This window comes from Uloborus diversus, chromosome 9 (assembly GCF_026930045.1).
Source record: "Uloborus diversus isolate 005 chromosome 9, Udiv.v.3.1, whole genome shotgun sequence".
NCBI lineage: Eukaryota > Metazoa > Arthropoda > Arachnida > Araneae > Uloboridae > Uloborus > Uloborus diversus.
The window spans coordinates 72,569,823-72,587,630 of record NC_072739.1 but is presented as its reverse complement, the minus strand read 5'-3'; the positions used below and the strand labels follow the sequence as shown (position 1 = coordinate 72,587,630).

Sequence of the window (17,808 nt, the reverse complement as noted above, 5' to 3'; positions counted from 1 at the left end):
CCTTTGACCTTGAATATTTCCAAAAGTTATTATTTTAAAAACCTGAAAAAATGTATATTATACACACTATTTTGTTTTTTATTTGTGCAAAGTTTCATGTTGGGACAATTAGGTGATCGGCTATAATATAATGTTTCATGCAACGGATGTTTGACGATAAAATGAAAAATAATGACATATAGCTACGTTTGACAGACAATAAATTAGAAATGTATAACAATTTTAAATTTATATATGCTCTTTTTTTAATATCTGCAGATTAGCTTACTGATGCTGTTTTCCCTGCCTGCGATGGGGTGGTCCCGGGTCCGAATCCCGGCTCGGGCATGGATGTACTTTCGCTCTCCTGTCCTTGTCTTTCCTTTGTGTGAACGTGTTGTTGTATTGTGAATGGTTGCCCCTATTAACAGGTCCCTATGGCATGTGTGTATTGTGGAAGTCAGACTTCACACCAAATTACGGTGCAGTTGGAAACGCGAAGCAGCGCACCCCTAATTGCCAGCCTTGCTGGCACAAGACAACAACAAGGTTCTCATCCTGATGAGTTGAATCAACTTTTTAGTTGATTAAACTCTTTGGGACATTGTTAAGCATTTGCTCTACACAGGAGAAAATTTGTTGAGTTCACTCTGTTCAGTTTTAACAGCGTTGTGCGGTATTTTTAGAAGGAAAATTGAAGTTGCCCCGTGTGAAGACAATGGAATACTCCAGTCAACGGGGTAAGAAGCAACTGTTTTGAAAAGTTGATTCAACTAACTGCCTTGTGTTTATAAAGTCCTAATAGAATGCTACAAGTAATAAAGTGCTTTCAGAACTTTCTTTACCTAAACATGTGATTGCATTGCAGTTTTAGTCTGTTGTAAGCAAAGGCGAGCCAAACTTTTAATTTTTAGAAGGTCACAAATTCTTAATTTGCTGAATGGAACTTTAAATTTCACCAAATGATCATAATTTTGCCAAAAAAATTCCAAATTTTGCCGAATGATGATAATTTTGCTGAATCATCAGCAGGGTTGGCAAAAACTCGGGTTTTTTTTTAAAGCCCATGGACCCAGGGTTTTTTGGGTTTTTTAAATAAAACCCAAAAAAACCCAACTAAAGTTGGGTTTTTTAAAGGAAATGTGGATTTTTTTGTCTTTTTTAGGGAAAATGTGGGGTACTTGTAGCATATTGTAGCGTAAGTATAGGGACAAAGTGCAAAAATTGTCTTCAGGTAAAAAAAGCTGGAAAACTAGTTAAAATTTAGCGTTTTCTGAAGAAATTTATAAAAGACGAAAAAACCCAAAAATGGTGAAGTTTCAGATTTTTTAATTTTCATTATTACCAACAGTTAAGGCAAAGTCACTTAACGAGTGGTAAAATCTATTGTTCGTTTTTAATTACATTTTATTTTTTTTTTGCATTTTACTTTATTGTATTTCATTTTGTTATGCAAAACTACTGTCGAACCTCAAGTAGTTTGAATCCCTTTTTACTGAATTCCAGCTTAATCAAGACATTTCTTTGAATTTTATGTTGCCTGTTTTTCTATGTCTGTCTACAGAGTAAGAAATATTACTTTTTCGTAAGATAATGAAAATACTGTACCTGTTCTGTTTTCTGTCGACCATTTGAAAAATCTGTTTATTTCTAAAAAATATACCTCGTGTTTATTCGAGATTTGTGACGCATTGGTTAGCAGAAAATAATTCACATGAAAGCCTTTTTAACTAGATTAATTTCCTCTGTACAATCTACAAATATTGAGAAAATCAGACGTGACAGGACTTGGTCAAGATAATTTGAGTTATTTATTGACCAGTTAAAGAAAAAAGTTAAATACATTTATTTAAAATCTTTGAAGTATTTCTTTCATGCCGTTAAGAGTTAAGAAATACTATTAAAGTTCAAAATTCATTTTTTATGTTCATTGTCTGTGGTGAAGAACAAATAAAAAAGTTTTAACTGTGAAAGTATATTAATTTTTTAAAAGACTTCTCAGAAAATTTAAAAGAAACCCAAAAGTGGGCTAAATAATGGGTTTTTTTAAATGGTTTTTTTCAAAAAAACCCATTGGGTCCAACCCAATTGGGTCCAATTTGGCCAACCCTGATCATCAGACAAAATTTGTTGAATAAGGACATTTTTGGAAGCTCATATTGGCCTCCCGTGACCTTCCATTGGAGCACACCTGGTTGTCACCCTTTTCGTCTGCCCTAATATAGTGTGCGTGAAGACTTAGACCAGTTTTTACTAAAGTGCAGAAACTGGAAGGAGATATAAAATTGCAGAAGCAGAAAGCAACCTAGCAAAGCATTGTCAAGAATAAGTATATAAGCTGTTAAGTCAAGTTTGACTATATGAATAACTTGTATAATTATTTTATGTAATCTACTCATTGTACATCACATTGAATGAATGTTTCATGTTTCTAATTGTATTATCAGCATGATTATGACACATTTGGGCACACATATTTGACTTTCAATTGATGGCAGTTGATTTTTGGCCACTCTGAGTAACATTAAGGTTTGAATTATGCATGATCCCAGTGGTGTCCCAACATGAAACTCGGCGCAAATAAAGGAGATATTGGTGTATACAAAATATATTTTTTTTCAGATTTTTAAAATTATAACTTTTGGAAATACTCAAGGTCAAAGGTAATTTAAATGACCTTTAAAATGAAAAATTGTTAAATTATGCATGATCCCAATGTAGTCCCAACATGAAACTTGGCACAAATAAAGAAAATAATAGTGTATAAATTTTTTTCTGGTTTTTAAAATTATAACTTCTGGCAGATCCCGAAGAGTTCCTATTTTTCCTACTTTTTCCTACTTTTTCGAACTCTCTCCTTATTTTCCTACTTTTTCCTTTTTTTCCCTACTTTTTCATTCTTTAGTATAGCACCTCTAATTGTGCATTGATTCTTATTTTTACAATGCCGCACCGATAATTTTCTTCATGTTTCAATTTTGAAAAACAAAAGAAGCAAGCAGATCCTGAGCTTTTCATTGACTGACTACATTAATTTCTGAAACGAACGCCGCGGCGTTTGCGTGCATAAAAGTTAAATTTTCGTAAGTGACTTTTTTGCCGTTGCGGCATTTATGATCGACTTTTCTTTTTATTGCTCCGACTTCAGTCCTACTGTATTAAGGAAACTAAAAAAAAAATAGATACTGGCACATTCTGATGCAATTATATATTATTTACCCGTCAATTAGAAGCTTCAATTAAAAGTAAACAGCGATTGTTCAAAAAATGCGGGAAAAACTAAATTTTCTATTCGCCAATATTTTGTATGATTACAAGTGAAATGGAGCCCTATTTAAACAGAAAGGCAATGTAAAACCTTAAAAGGAACATAAGGAAGCAAAAAATGAAAAACTTGTACACTGTACATATTACATTGATGTTCGTCTTTACTAATACTAAAGCTCAAAGTTTCTCTGTCTGGATGTCTGTGACGCGCATAGTGCCTAGACCCTTCGGCCAATTTTTATGAAATTTGGCACAAAGTTAGTTTGTAACATGAAGCACCTCGAAGCGATTTTTCGAAAATTCAATTTTGTTCTCTTTCTATTTCAATTTTAAGAACACTTTCCGGAACAAAATTGTCATAAGATGGACAAGTAAATCACGAAATTATCATGACGTGGAATGGGAGAGCGAATGAACATAGCCAATTGGCGAGAAATTCGTCATCCATTATTTGTAAATATGCAAGGCGAACCAAATGACCTTTTAATTTTCAACTACAGGCAAAGCCGTGCGGGTACCACTACTACAACATAAAAGCGGCATGTAACAGAAATTCGCAAAAACGGATCACTTCAAAAATAATCGCGGAAACTATTTTTTTTCGTACATAAATATGATTACTCTTCATTTTAAATTGTAAACATGATTATAAAATGCATAAAATTTCATTTTCTTTCCTTGCAAAGAGTGTAATTTCAAAAAAAAAGGGGCAAAACCTGGATAGGCAAAATGTTCCCAATTTTTGGAGAAAAGTCGGAAATCAATTTAAATGCAATATTTCGTTTTTATTTCTTCACATTTTTTAAAGTTGGGGGGATAGAGCCACAAACAAATATGAATTTTTTTTCTTTTTAATGGATATTTTCTACTCTGATATATCATCAATATCGAGGAGTTGCTCATCATTTTTATATGCTGTGTTTATGACAATGTGACATTTCTGAGCATTTAAAATTGTTTTGAGACTGTTACACTTTTTGGGGTGCGGCAATTATACCGATGTGACGTATCTACTGTAAGTTATTGTACTTAGTGCACCTGATCAAAGGGAGGGAGGAGAAAGAGATATATGCAGGCATTTGATGCCATGTGCTCCCCCTTCACTCTCAGTTTGGTGAACAATTTCCGAATGAATATTTTTGCTGTATGGTGAGGATTGAGAGAAACTACATGCCTTCCCTTTTATGCTCAAAGAAACAATAGTAACTACTCTTTGTCTTTGATAAAAATGTTATGTTTACCATGCATGGATGTTTCCTTTTTTTTTCGTGACAAAAATTTTGGAACAAGAAGGAGGTAAAAATCATCAAACCATTAAAACAATATTCATTTTTATTGCATGATGAAAATTAGAACTGGCCCGTCACTTGGAGCCCCCCCCCCCCCCCGGGAGGTGACTAGTGAAGGATGTATACTGAATGCAAATTTTATCTGAAAACAACAAAACCGCACAAACTTGTGTAGCTAAGCATTAATTTTCCAAAGCCAGGGAGGGGAGAAATTGACCCCCATAAATGACGTGCCTGAAACAAAAATGTGTGTTGAATGCTAAAAATACACAACATAGTACAAAGTACAAACCCTTTAGTTGACTTATTTTGTTATTTATTTAGTTTAATTATTTTATTATAAATTTTATGCCCCACATTTAAGAACACATTTATTTTAGTTCTGCATTTTCAGTCTGTTTCCTTTTTTTTTTTTCCAAATTCAGACATCTGCTCTGTTTATGCAAGAATGCATGTCAGCTGCTGATTATTTTAACTAAAACTAAGTTAATATTTGTTTTGCTTTTGTATCATAGTTAATGATAACAGGAGCTGAAAGTGTTAGTATTTTTAAATGATAAATGGATGCTCTCGAAGGAATGTTTTCGTTTCTGACAAAACAAATCGTTAACAAATATCGTTTTATTGCACCAAAATAGGAGTTTCTTTCTTTTTTTTTTGCGATCGCTATATTGCATTTTATTCTTTCACATTTAAAACTTTTTATTACTGTATTATTGAAAGGTGTTTCTTTGTTTGGATTTTATTTTCATATTTTTGTAATTAATATCTTTGTTTCCACCAGTTTATTTTTCATACTAATGATTGTCAGTCTTCTTGAGGTGTGTGTAGTCCTATCTCTTCCTATTTTTTCCTACTTTTTTAAGTGATTTTTTTTCCTACTTTTCCTACTTTTTTAATTTTTGATTCCTTATTTCCTACTTTTTCCCTTCAAAAAACCACTTTGGGGTCTGTTCTGGAAATACTCAAGGTCAAAGGTCAATTCAAATGACCTTCAAAATGAAAAATTGCATTTCTGTATTATGTAATATATAATTTTAAAGTTCTTAATGAAAACTTTCAAAATATATAAAGTTCAAGTTTCTAACTTTATTTGTTCCAGAGTTATGGTCAGGCAAGTAGGAGTCGTTGGAGCAAAACATTAAAATTTCAAGCCCTTATATCTAAGAAACTACAACAGCTAGAGGGTCAAAATTTGCTTTTTTTTTCAATACCACTTAGTAAATGGGTATTAACCTGCAAAATATTGTTATAATCTGTGAGAACACACTTTTTAGGTGTGTGCGTGTTGGCAAGGAAGAACCCTTTTTTAACATTCGGTATTTTTCTGCTACATTATTTGCGTCCTTCTTCTGAGCCCCTAGTAAAAAGCATTTGGCCTCTAAGATTTCACTCTCTTAATTATATTACCTACTTTCTACATACATTTTCTTCTCATAACATTATACAGTGGCTCTGCTTATATGAACCACGTTTGTTCTAAACAGTTTTGATTCCATTATGAGGCTGATTCAATAAAGCGGCTAATTCAATAAAGCTGGATTTTGTTCTATTTTTGACAATTTGATTCATTCAGGTGGTTGATTCAATTAACCACTGATTCAATTAACCGGCATCTACTGTATTTTACCTCAGTACATTCTCCCAAAATGACTCTGATTTCAGGTTTTAACCCCTCATCAAATGAATCTTAGTGAAACCAATTTATCTGCTACTAACTTGCAACAATCAGTTTCTGCATAATGTTTAGCAGTTGCCTCCTCATTACCTAACAATGGATAATTAGTTTTCCGAAATCACTACCATTCTTGTTAATTCTATCATCTGAAAACATTTTGCATTGACTTAATTCAGCTCAGAAACTGGCTCTGCCTTTGCTGTCAAGTGGGCAAAGCATTTGACACATGACGCAACTAGATCGAACAATCTCCATTATCACTTTTAATTTCTTTCATGAAACAAAGAACACTCATACCGAAAAGAACAATAATACATGTATAAAATCCATATTTCCATATACAGTGGCTCCCAAAAGTCTTCGTACACCTACGACTTTCAACGAAATAGGTCCCAAATCATTGGTTAGAATTAATACAGTGGTGGACAAAATTATAGACTCAAATTTTTTTATTTTGTTTCAATTACAACATGACTCAGTTTAAATTATTTTCATTGAAGTAAAGATGAATAGTTGAAGAAATAGTTCTAAAATTAATATGTCTTATCAATTAAATTAAAAAATTCATAAAATTAGAAAATTTGCAAATTTAATATTTAATCATTACGTGAAATCTGGACAAAAGTATAAACTCAAAGGTAAAAGATCCAGGATTACGAGAAAGTTTTGTTCGAAAATGTTAATTTAACGCCATAGAATGAATAATTGTTGCCATCAGTGATTGCTAAAAGTTTCGTTTTTGGAAATGTACGAGAAATACATCAATGCACCGCTGGACAAAATTATAAACTCATTTTTCTTTCTCATTTTTTCAATCATAATTTAACTCAGTTTAAAAAAATTTTGTTCCAGTAAAGATAAATAACTCTCTCAGAATGGTAAAGCAGGATTGGCATTTCTTAATTGAAGGTAGAACGCTGAAGATTACCAATTAATAATGGAAGATCATCTCTTAACTTTTGCTCATCTGATTCCTGGAGGTAACTGGTTTTTTTAGCAAGATAACGCGAGTGTACACACAGCGATAAGTACAAAAGAATGGTTCAAGCGTGGGGTATCAAAGTTATCAAATGGCCAGCTCGTAGTCCGGATCTTAATCGAATTAAAAATCTTTGGGGGACCACGGTTCGCAAAGTTTATTATGATCGGCACCAGTACCAAACCACAGAGGAATTAAGAAGGGGAATACTTTCAGCATGGAACCATATGCCACTGCAGCTGTTGGAAACTCTTGTGAAATCTACATGCCCAGCCGCATATTCGAGGTAATCCAGAAAACTGAGGGCTCAACTCGTTTTTAAAAGTTTGTACTTTACACTAATGGCTAGATTTAATGCAGAGTTAATTTTTAAAACATTTCAAATATTGATTTTTTTTTTCAATTTATCCCTTTTAATAGCAAAATTACATTTTCCTAAATCTATGCTTTGGTTTTACTGAAGTAATTGCAAATGTAACTTAACTAAACTCAAAAAAATAAATAAATAAATAAAAAAATAAATAAATAAATAAATAAAATTTTGTCAGCTTATAATTGTGTTTACGCAGTATTGTAAGTTTGTAATTTAGCATTGGTTCATTTTTGGATATTAAATGATTAAGTATTTGAATAAAATTCTACCAAACTTCAGAGTTTTTTACTTTTGAGTTGATACTTTTGTCCAGGTTTCATGTATTATAAAGATATTAAAGTTGAGATTTTTTTAATTAAATTATTTATTTTATAAAGTTTATGAGTTATACTGAATTTAGGACTATTTAGTCAGTTATTTATCTTTACTGGAACAAGACGTTTTTTAACTGAGTTAAATTATGATTGAAAAAATGAAAAAAAAAAAAATGAGTTTATAATTTTGTCCAGCGGTGCATTTATATGTTTCTCATTAATTTACAAAAACAAAACTTTTAGCAATTACTGATGGCAACATTTATTCATTCTATGGCGTTAAATTAACATTTTGGAACTAAACTTTCTCGTAATCCTGGATTTTTTTACCTCTGAGTTTATACTTTTGTCCAGGTTTCACGTAATGATAAAATATTAAATTTGCAAATTTTCTAACTTTATGAATTTTTTAATTTAATTGATAAGATGTACTAATTTTAGAACTATTTCTTCAACTATTCATCTTTACTTCAATGAAAATAATTTAAACTGAGTGATGTTGTAATTGAAACAAAAGAAAAAAAATTTGAGTCTATAATTTTGTCCACCACTGTATTTCGGAATAGGTATTTAATTATAAGATTTATGATTAATTTTTAACAAAACTGCATGAAAAGTTTTTAAAAAATATTAAAACTTAATTTTTTTTAAATCAAAAACCGAAAAGTGCCGGAAATTTTATCTCACAAAAGTTTTCGTACACTTTATAAAATGCCTATATATTATTGAATAATCTAACTTTTGATTAAGTTATTTATTAGTAGAATATCATATAGTATTCATAACACCTTTTAAACGTCTGGGAATATATTTCATTCTTTTTCTTTCTTTTTTTAGCGTAATTTCTGAGTAAGTGTTCTACCACCACTTCGAGTATTACTATTTCTAGCTCTATTTTCGTTTTAAAGCCCTATTTTCGTAATCTAGCCTCCAAATATCTCTAAATACGTCACATTAAGTTACAATCTGGAGATTGAGGGGGTATTTTCGAAACTTTAGGACAATTTTCGAGGCTCTAGATGCAAACGTTGAAAACCGTGTGCTTCTTATCGTTATCTTGATAAAAAAACAAAGTTGTTTCCAATAACCAAATTTTTGGCTAAGAGTTCAAAATTGGTTTTTAAAATATTTAAAGGAACAGCATGATTCATTATTTCACCAAAAAAAATTCAAACTACCAAGTCCTGATGCTGATATGCACCCTCACACTAAAACACCTTCACCGTCCAGATTAACTGATCCAACTAAGTTCTTAAGATTAAGTTCCTAATTTTTTCTTCTACTTACAGTTATACAACAATTTAACCAAAAATGTTGAATTAATTTTTATCTGTAAGTAAGACATGATTCTAAACTGTTTTTAGCTTATTTATCATTGATTTTGGGACGAAAAGCGTAAGCTTTCTGTTTTTCGCACGACCAAGAAAATTTCTGCGGAAAGAGGTTCCATTTAATCCAGCTAATCAAAGAACTTGGCGAACAATTTTAGGTGAAAATTAAATGTAAAATGTTTCATTTAACTCTGCAGAAACTTTTACAGTACTCAAATGTTTATTTTTTCAAAATTTTTTAACTTTAAATCTACGATCACGTTTTGTCAACTTTGCCGGTTGACCTTTTCTTACCTTGTTTTCTGTCCGATTTCTTTATTTAAAGCATTTTATCAAGCACTTTACTATACAAACAAATAAATTAACTAATTTAGAGACATTTCAAACCAATTTACCACTACTGTGGGAAAAAAATTCAAATTTTGAATGGTGTTTGCGGTTTTTTTTACGAATACCAGCCATTTTACAGTAATAAGCAATATATTAAGGAATAAATTTAAAAAAAAATAAAGCAAAATGACTTATAAGGGTCAACACAATGCAAAAATATTAATAAAACGGCATATGATAATTTTAATCATGAATTTATTCGAAAATATTTGAGTGTACGATGACTTTTGTGGCATGTTATTTCTCTGTCTCTTCGTTTTCTGACCCATTTCAAAAAGAAGATCCGTCAATATTTTGAAAAAAGCCAATGGTTTATATTTGGAATGACATAGGAATGGTGCGAAAAAATATTGGCCTTTATATTCGAATTCAGTTTTGAGTTATTTTGGTTTTACTAAAAAATTTGAAAGTGTACGAACACTTTTGGGAGCCACTGTAGTTAAACACAACTAGAAAACAAAGTAAAATGATATTCAGTGTTCTTCTATGTTAAAAAAATAAATAATTGATGTCTGCAAATATTACAAAGAAAGCCTGTAACTCAAACACAGTAAAAACCATAATCAAAATACATTGCTCTACAGTACTTTAAAAAGTTTGCAAACAACATCACTATGTTTAACTAAAAAATTAAAAATTACCCTCTCATAGAGGAAAAATGTAATATTGCTGTGCAGAACTCAAAATAAATGACAGTAAAAATGCAAATATTATTCAAGAAATATCCAAGTATAGATTTAAAGTACCGATTCCAACAGCTGCAAGATCTTTAGTACATGCCATGTAACACTCAAGTTGCCGAGTGGAGTCCCTCCTGACTTACACGAGGGATGCGTTCTAAGACTCCTCGCGTAAGTCGATACTTTGCGTTGTAGAAAAATCAACGTATACAATTTTTTTTAGAAGCATGCCAGATTCTTTTAGACATTTTAAAACATTCCTCAAACTGCTTTAAAGCATTCCTCAACCATACATTACAATTTTTTACATAAAAAGCTGAACTTTTAATTGTTAAAAAAAAAGCCTTTTTTTCAACAAAATACTTTAAGATGAACAAAATGAATGATCAATGGGAGGGAAAGACATAAAATAAAACAACACGGCACTCACAGTATGTAGTAATTATAAAAGCTGCACTACAATAGTACAGTAGATACAGTAATAATATTTGTGAGGTAAAAAATAAAGGTGGTAATGATTTATGCTTCATCATCACATCGTTATTCTTTAGTAATACATTTTTAAATTTAATTGCTTCGCCTTTTCTTTTGTAACGTTTCCATTTATGCAATAGCCACTCTTCCTGATCTCTTTAATCCACAGTACAAGATCTGCTTCCATTTTCATAATATACATATTTGCTTTGCTTTAGACACTTGCTTTAGACTTGCTCTGCAAGCTTCAATATTGAAACTAAGTTCTGAACTTTTACGGATATTTTTTTGTTATGACTTTTAATTGTACGTGTGGAACAGTCACTCACACTAATTGCCATGCTACCGTCGACGTTTTGTAGTTGTTCAAGCGTCTTGAGAATATTAACCTTTTTTTTGGCAAACTTTTTTTTCCAATCTCCAAACTTTGGATGAAACAGCACACTAAGGTGTCATTATATTTCATCAACTTTAATGATTAAATGAAAAAAATAAATGAATGAAAGATGCTGAGAGAGAGAGTAGTTATTTGATGCACCAACAATTGGGTGCATAGACGAATTTAGTGTGAGAACAACTGTCAGTGATGCTAAAGAGATGTAATAACATTTCACGAAATAAATATTTAGTAGCCAATAATAAAGTGATACTTCCGTCCAAAAAAATTCTTGTTGTCGACGAGGAATTCATATTAGCTCTGAAATTCATTACTTGCGAAAAATTCGCGTTGTAGCCCTTTCACATAAGTCAAATCGCGTTGTAGCGGGTGTCGACCATACTTTAGTTTGCTGAAGTTTTTACTACTCTTACTTTAATTTTCTTTTGATTTTTATGATAACTAAATTGGAGAAGTGATAAATATTTTTTTTCTGCTGAGATTATTTATAAAGAGGACACTGGTTAATTGAATCAACCGCTTTACTGAATCAAATTGTCAAAAACAGAACAAAAGCCATTTTTATTGAATCAGCCAGTTTATGGAATCAAAACTGTTTAGAGCAGATGTGTGCCATTGTACTTCTACATGCAAACTCTTGAATGTTCTGCGAAGTGACTTCACTATATCATTTTAATTTGTTAATTCGTATTTTATAATAAAGTTTCCTGTCATTTTACTCTTAAAATTTAATTTTTAGCATACATCTATATCCGAGGCGAATTTTACAATGAAGCATCTAATTTGCAAGTTGCTATCAAAGAAGCTTATGAAGCAGGCTTTTTAGGGAAAAATGCCTGTGGCTCAGGTTACGATTTTGATGTGTTTGTGCATCGTGGTGCTGGAGCATATATTTGTGGAGAAGAGACGGTATGTATTTAATTCATGCATTATTTAGACATGCTAAGAATGATATTGAAATGAAACGCAAAGAAAAATAAATTTCGAGATGAAATCAAATTGGTTTATAAAGAATTAAAAATTAACCTGTGTAACTATGAAAAAAATATCTTTCAGCACAGTGGAAACTGTCAAACCAGATCAGCTATCTTGGCCAAAAACTTTATTACAGAAAACTTCAATATTAAACGATACTTGATTTAACGATTTTCTCAATTTAATGATACAATTTACTGGTCCGGATTTGCATTGAATGTATTTACTCCTCGATTTGATGTGTCCTTGCTTTAACAATTACTTTTTCCTGTCCCTTGACAAACAAGTCGTGATTATACTATATATTGTTTTCAGAAGTTATTACAAGAATTTTTAACCAGGTGTTTACTTTTTTTTGTCAGGCATACACTTATCTCATGACTTCTCCTCCCTCCAACTAGCGTTGAACAAATTAAAAAAAAAAATCAATGCTTTCAATTGTTGTTACCTGAACTGTTATCTGAAAGTTTGTTTTTGTTGGTTGATTGGTTGGTTCATTTGGTTTTTATGGGATAAGAGCCTAAGGAGGCATATTATGTGCCAAATGATAGTTTGAGAGTGGAAAGAGAGGGCAAAAGAAGTACCAAACATAGAGTGGAATGAAGAGTAAGGGAAATAAAATTTCTAGAATTTTACAATGATTTGCTGAAATAAACCCATGAACCTTTTAAATTTTGAAGAATGTACCAACAGATCCTTTTTTCTTACTTATTATATATATGTGTAATGTTTCACATACGTGTAAAGTGTTCTTTCTATAAATAGGCTTTTCTAATTTCCTAACTCATCAATATTGATCTCTAGATTGGGTCTTTCATTAGTCTTTAAACTGAAACGTGTAGTATAATTTCATTGCGTTGAAATAAGTAAATGTCCTTTTTGGTAAATTATTTTCAGTTCTATATTTTTATGTCTTATTTAGTAAGTTGACAGCTTTTATTTAGTAAGTTGAAGATTCATTGCTATTACAGGCCCTAATAGAGTCATTAGAAGGCAAGCAAGGAAAACCAAGGCTGAAGCCCCCATTTCCTGCTGATGTGGGTGTATTCGGCTGCCCAACAACCGTTGCAAATGTAGAAACTGTTGCCGTTGCTCCCACTATTTGTCGAAGGGGTGGTACTTGGTTTGCTTCATTTGGAAGACCTAGAAATTCAGGAACAAAGGTATAAAAGAAAGTTTCTTTTGTTTTGGTGTAAACTGAGTTGTAACTACACTCCTCTGCAACCTTTCTTGGCAATATAGAAAATCAGCTGAGACCAAGCAAATGAAGTAGTCCTCATCTCGGCACCCGAATTTTGCTCAATTTGTCACTTTGCTTTAGAAATTGGATTAGTTTGTTATAAACCCACAATTTTTTGTCATCATTTCTGTAAATTGTTAAATATTTTCATTTTTGCAAACGGTGAAGCATGGGAGTATTATATCCATTTGATTCGAACGTACCACCCAATAACAGCTCAGAGACAGTTGACGATCTCCTCTAATTCGCCAAGTAGGTACCTAGAAAGTTTGATGTTTTATCTGTTAACTCGGTTTTTCTTCCACGCACCGTGACAAGGCCAAAAAACTTTGCAAAGAGGTATATAAGATTTGGTAAATGATTAAAATACTTGTTTGTTCAATTACTACATGATATTTATAACATTCCTCATCAATATTTCAAAGTGGAAGTTTGACTGGCAAATTTTAATTGCTGTTCTGTAAGTAGATTTGTTCATTTTTAAATTACTGTAAAGCCATGTAGTACTCATTTATTGAACGTCTCCAGTAGCTCCATGATACATAGTGTCAAAAATTTTCTGCCGAAAATTTGTAGCCAAGCTAAGGAAATGCTTCAAGTAAAAATAGCCATGTTTTTTATTGATGCATCAAGCTAAGAATGATTGCCTACTGAAATTTCCAATTGTGGTTAAGAAATAGCAAAATATTCTGTTTATTAACTGATAGTTCTTCCTAATCCCACTTGATTGACTTATATAATGCCTGACTATTTTCTTACCCAAATTGCTGGTATATTTTTATGTTCAATTATTTTTCTCTGTCTCTCTCTTTTTTTTTAAAAGTTACTTCCATTTATATCTACCCCATTACTGCTTCTCTTGTTTTTCGTCAGATAGTATTTTAACATTAATCTGCCTTTAAAATTCCTTATGATTTTATCACTTAAATGTATAGGGAAAGTTTGTTTTTAGCACATGTACATCTTGATTTATTTTACAGCTTTTCAATATCTCTGGACATGTTAATAATCCATGCACAGTGGAAGAGGAGATGTCTATCCCTTTAAAAGAATTAATTGAAAGGCATGCTGGTGGAGTGACTGGTGGATGGGACAACTTATTGGGCATTATTCCTGGTGGCTCCTCAACACCAGTAATTCCTAAAAAGTAGGAAACTTTTGATATTTCACATGCACTTGTGTTTTGATGTAAGTCATAACTTAGCTGTTAATGTTCAAAGTTGTAACCACTTTCAAAGCCAAACCTAACCTGTCAAGTGTCATAATGTTGTGATTAGGATCTGCTTAGCCTTTGGTTATGCTGCCAGGCTAAGTTTGCCCCAACTATAAATGTTTTGTACATTATCAAAAAGATAATTTATAAGTTTCTTTTTAATTGCTGTTCATCGCTTAAAAGCATACATTAATTAAACAATGAAGTGTATTCGTCACAACTCTCAACCAAAATAATATTATTTAATTTATTTACATTTGACTTATTTATATTTGTACAGTTTTGATTATTTGAGTATTTTATTAATTTAAACTTTTTTCTTGATATATATGTTAAGGAGAAAAAGAGATATTTTTCTGCATCACTTCCAATAATATAAATAGCATTGCATAAGAAGATGCGCTTGATGAATTTTGAATGAATCACTCTTATTATTATTATTATTTTTTTTTTTGGAAAATTTACATACAGTGTTGTGACTAGACCCCAAATTTTGATTAACCTGAATAGTCCTTAAATACCATAAAAACTTACAAAATATCCCCCAAAATAGAAAAACATTCCCATTAAAAATGGTCTAAGTAAAAATTGTGAATACCAATCAAAAATATAGTTATTCTTTAAAATTATAACAATATTAAAATATATTAAAGGAGGCTGATACAATACATTTTCACAAAGCTCAAAAAAAGCTAAAATAGCAAAAATACTGAAGAACAGAAAAATATTTTGTTTGATATTTTCTTCATGTGAAAAATATGTTTTCTTCATAGGATGGTCATAATTGAAGTACTACTTTTAAAGAGTGGGGTTAGGTACATTGAAACCTGTCTCAGTTTGAAAAAAAAAAAAAAAAAGGCTACCATACCATCAATACAATTACCATCCAAACTGAAAAATTGGTAATCGCCTACACTGACAGCTCCTCAGAATCTAATCTTGAGAGGGGAGGTGCAGGAGAATTTATAACAGGTCCAGACAAGTGTCTTAAAATTGGAGTGGGGAAAATAGCTTCCAACTACACATGTGAACTGGTTACTGTTAGAAGTGCGCTTGAGATTTTCCTCTCTAAAAGCTTCCACAGTGCCAGTGGTATAATTATCCTCTCTGACTCAAGATCGGCACTGCAAGCCATTTAGAAGGGCAAGTGCTAATTAAGTCAAGAAATCATCCAATCAATCAATCAAGAAATCTTGCATGTTATAATGGATACCAGTCCATGTAAATATCCTTGGTAATGAGAAAGCCAATGAGCTTGCCAAGGAGTGCAGATCCTATCCCAATCATCAAACTTCGCAACTTTAATTGATGCCAATGCTGTGGCCAGCCGTAGATTTATCAGCAATAATTTGAAATTTTCTATTCCAGCCCTAAACTGTAATCCCACAATAGCATCAATAATAACAAGGATAAGAACAAAACATGTAAAGGCCATGAAAATCTCAAGTGACAGGCTTAGAAGTTACTCAATTCACTGCTCACCCTGCCCTGACTTTCAACTGTCTCCTCAGAATATCTTCGGCTGCTCAGCAATTCAGGACAGGCTTCTCAAAATTGGCCTGTATGACCCAAGTGACTTGATTTTTGCAGAAAAGGCTAAGAATGTCGCTGAGGCTGTCTTCGACAGCTTCGGAGTAATCTAGGGCTTTTCTTTTGCACATCAATGATAGACAAGACAACAACAAGTACGTTTGACCTCTGGTTACACTGCTTGGCGCTGTTTAGCCCCTCTTTCTTTCATTTCAAAAAGAATATTTCCAGTTTGAAAGACGTTTTTTCCCCGTGACTAATGAAATTTCTTTCAGCGTTTACAGATGTGGTCAGTTGGTGTCCATTTGAAGAAAATTGACATTTATTAGCAATTCATTTTCAGGCACCATTTCTTATAGGGTCTAGGGAGTCTTGATGCAACCTCGGACCATGAAAAATAGACATTACTTTGAGCTCTCATTAATTGCTTTTTATGAATCACCTATCATAAATTTTGAAACTGTAGCAAAAAATATTTTTGGTAATATTGAAAAATATTAAAAATGGATGCACGTGTTACCCTGTGGACTTTACTCCACGCAGAACTGTGACCAAAATAATGGTTGTAGAAACTTAAAACAAGCTTTTAAACAAAGTATGAAAGTGCTTCAAAGATTTAAAGTACATTTAGGGCTCAAAAAATACTGAAAACTATTTTTAATTTATTAATATTTCAAAAGTTTTAAGTTTTACAAAAAAAAAAAAATGTGTTACAACAGCTTGCAATTACTTTACCTTCTAGATAAATGTTCCTTTGGCACACAAAAAAATTTTTGAAGCTCTACTTTAATCACTTTTTAAAACATCCTGTGGGACAAGTAAAATAAATAGAACTGAGAAAAACGTGTTTAAAGTTATAATTTCATTTTTGAAAAAGGAAATATAGTTGTACTGACTTATGCTTTTATGCAAACCATGTGCTAACATTCATACACTTAAAACATACAGTTTTAAAAGAGGATCTTCATTACATATTTATTTTTTGAGGATAAAAGAAGTTATGGCAGAACATAAAATTATTTTGAAAATGTTGGAAGTTACACACAAATCAGAATTTAAAAACCTATATAAATATTAACTTATATAATTTGTACTATATATGATGAATAACAACATATTGAATATACAGGCAAACTTTTAGCTTATTGCATGTAACATTATTCAAGACATCTTGCTCAAAACCTAGACTTTTTGAAACAAAACAACGCATCTCAAACACAAATTTTTTTGAAAAAAATTATGTTTACTAACATAAAATCCCCCAGCAACGTAAGAATCACCTTCTTCCAGTCGATGCATCTCATCTTGTCGCAGTTTTTTCAGCTTTCTTGCTTCATGCGATGCTGCAAGGACTCGCTTTTCAGCAGTTATTTGTCTTTCCTTGTCAATTTGCTCGAATGATGAGCAAGTTTTCTTGTCCAATTTTAAGTCCAAGTGCTCCAATATAGAGGGAAAACTACTCATCCCATCATTGAATATTAAACTAGCAAGATGGGTAACAATTTCAGCCACTTTTCGGCCACTGCCTATAAGTTTTGGACTATACTTCCAAATCAAAGAGCTGATCGACTCGTTAGCATTTTGCCTCCGAGGCATTTTCTCAGTAACTTTGGGTCCGAAAGTTCAGAAAAAAAAGTTTTGATCGCTTCCATTACTGCTGGTGCTACTGTTTGCTTATGGCAATAGTTCAAATTGCTGT

At 31.9% G+C, this 17,808-nt stretch overlaps 1 protein-coding gene across 1 annotated transcript in view; it reads left to right on the top strand.

Annotated features, from left to right (window-relative positions):
- LOC129229285 (NADH dehydrogenase [ubiquinone] flavoprotein 1, mitochondrial-like) overlaps positions 1-17,808 on the top strand; it is a 63,689-nt gene that overhangs the window by 26,154 nt on the left and 19,727 nt on the right. The window contains exons 6-8 of the mRNA XM_054863559.1: positions 11,891-12,060; positions 13,098-13,289; positions 14,347-14,513. Coding sequence (XP_054719534.1) covers positions 11,891-12,060; positions 13,098-13,289; positions 14,347-14,513 — 529 coding nt within the window. The remainder of the gene's footprint in view (positions 1-11,890; positions 12,061-13,097; positions 13,290-14,346; positions 14,514-17,808) is intronic.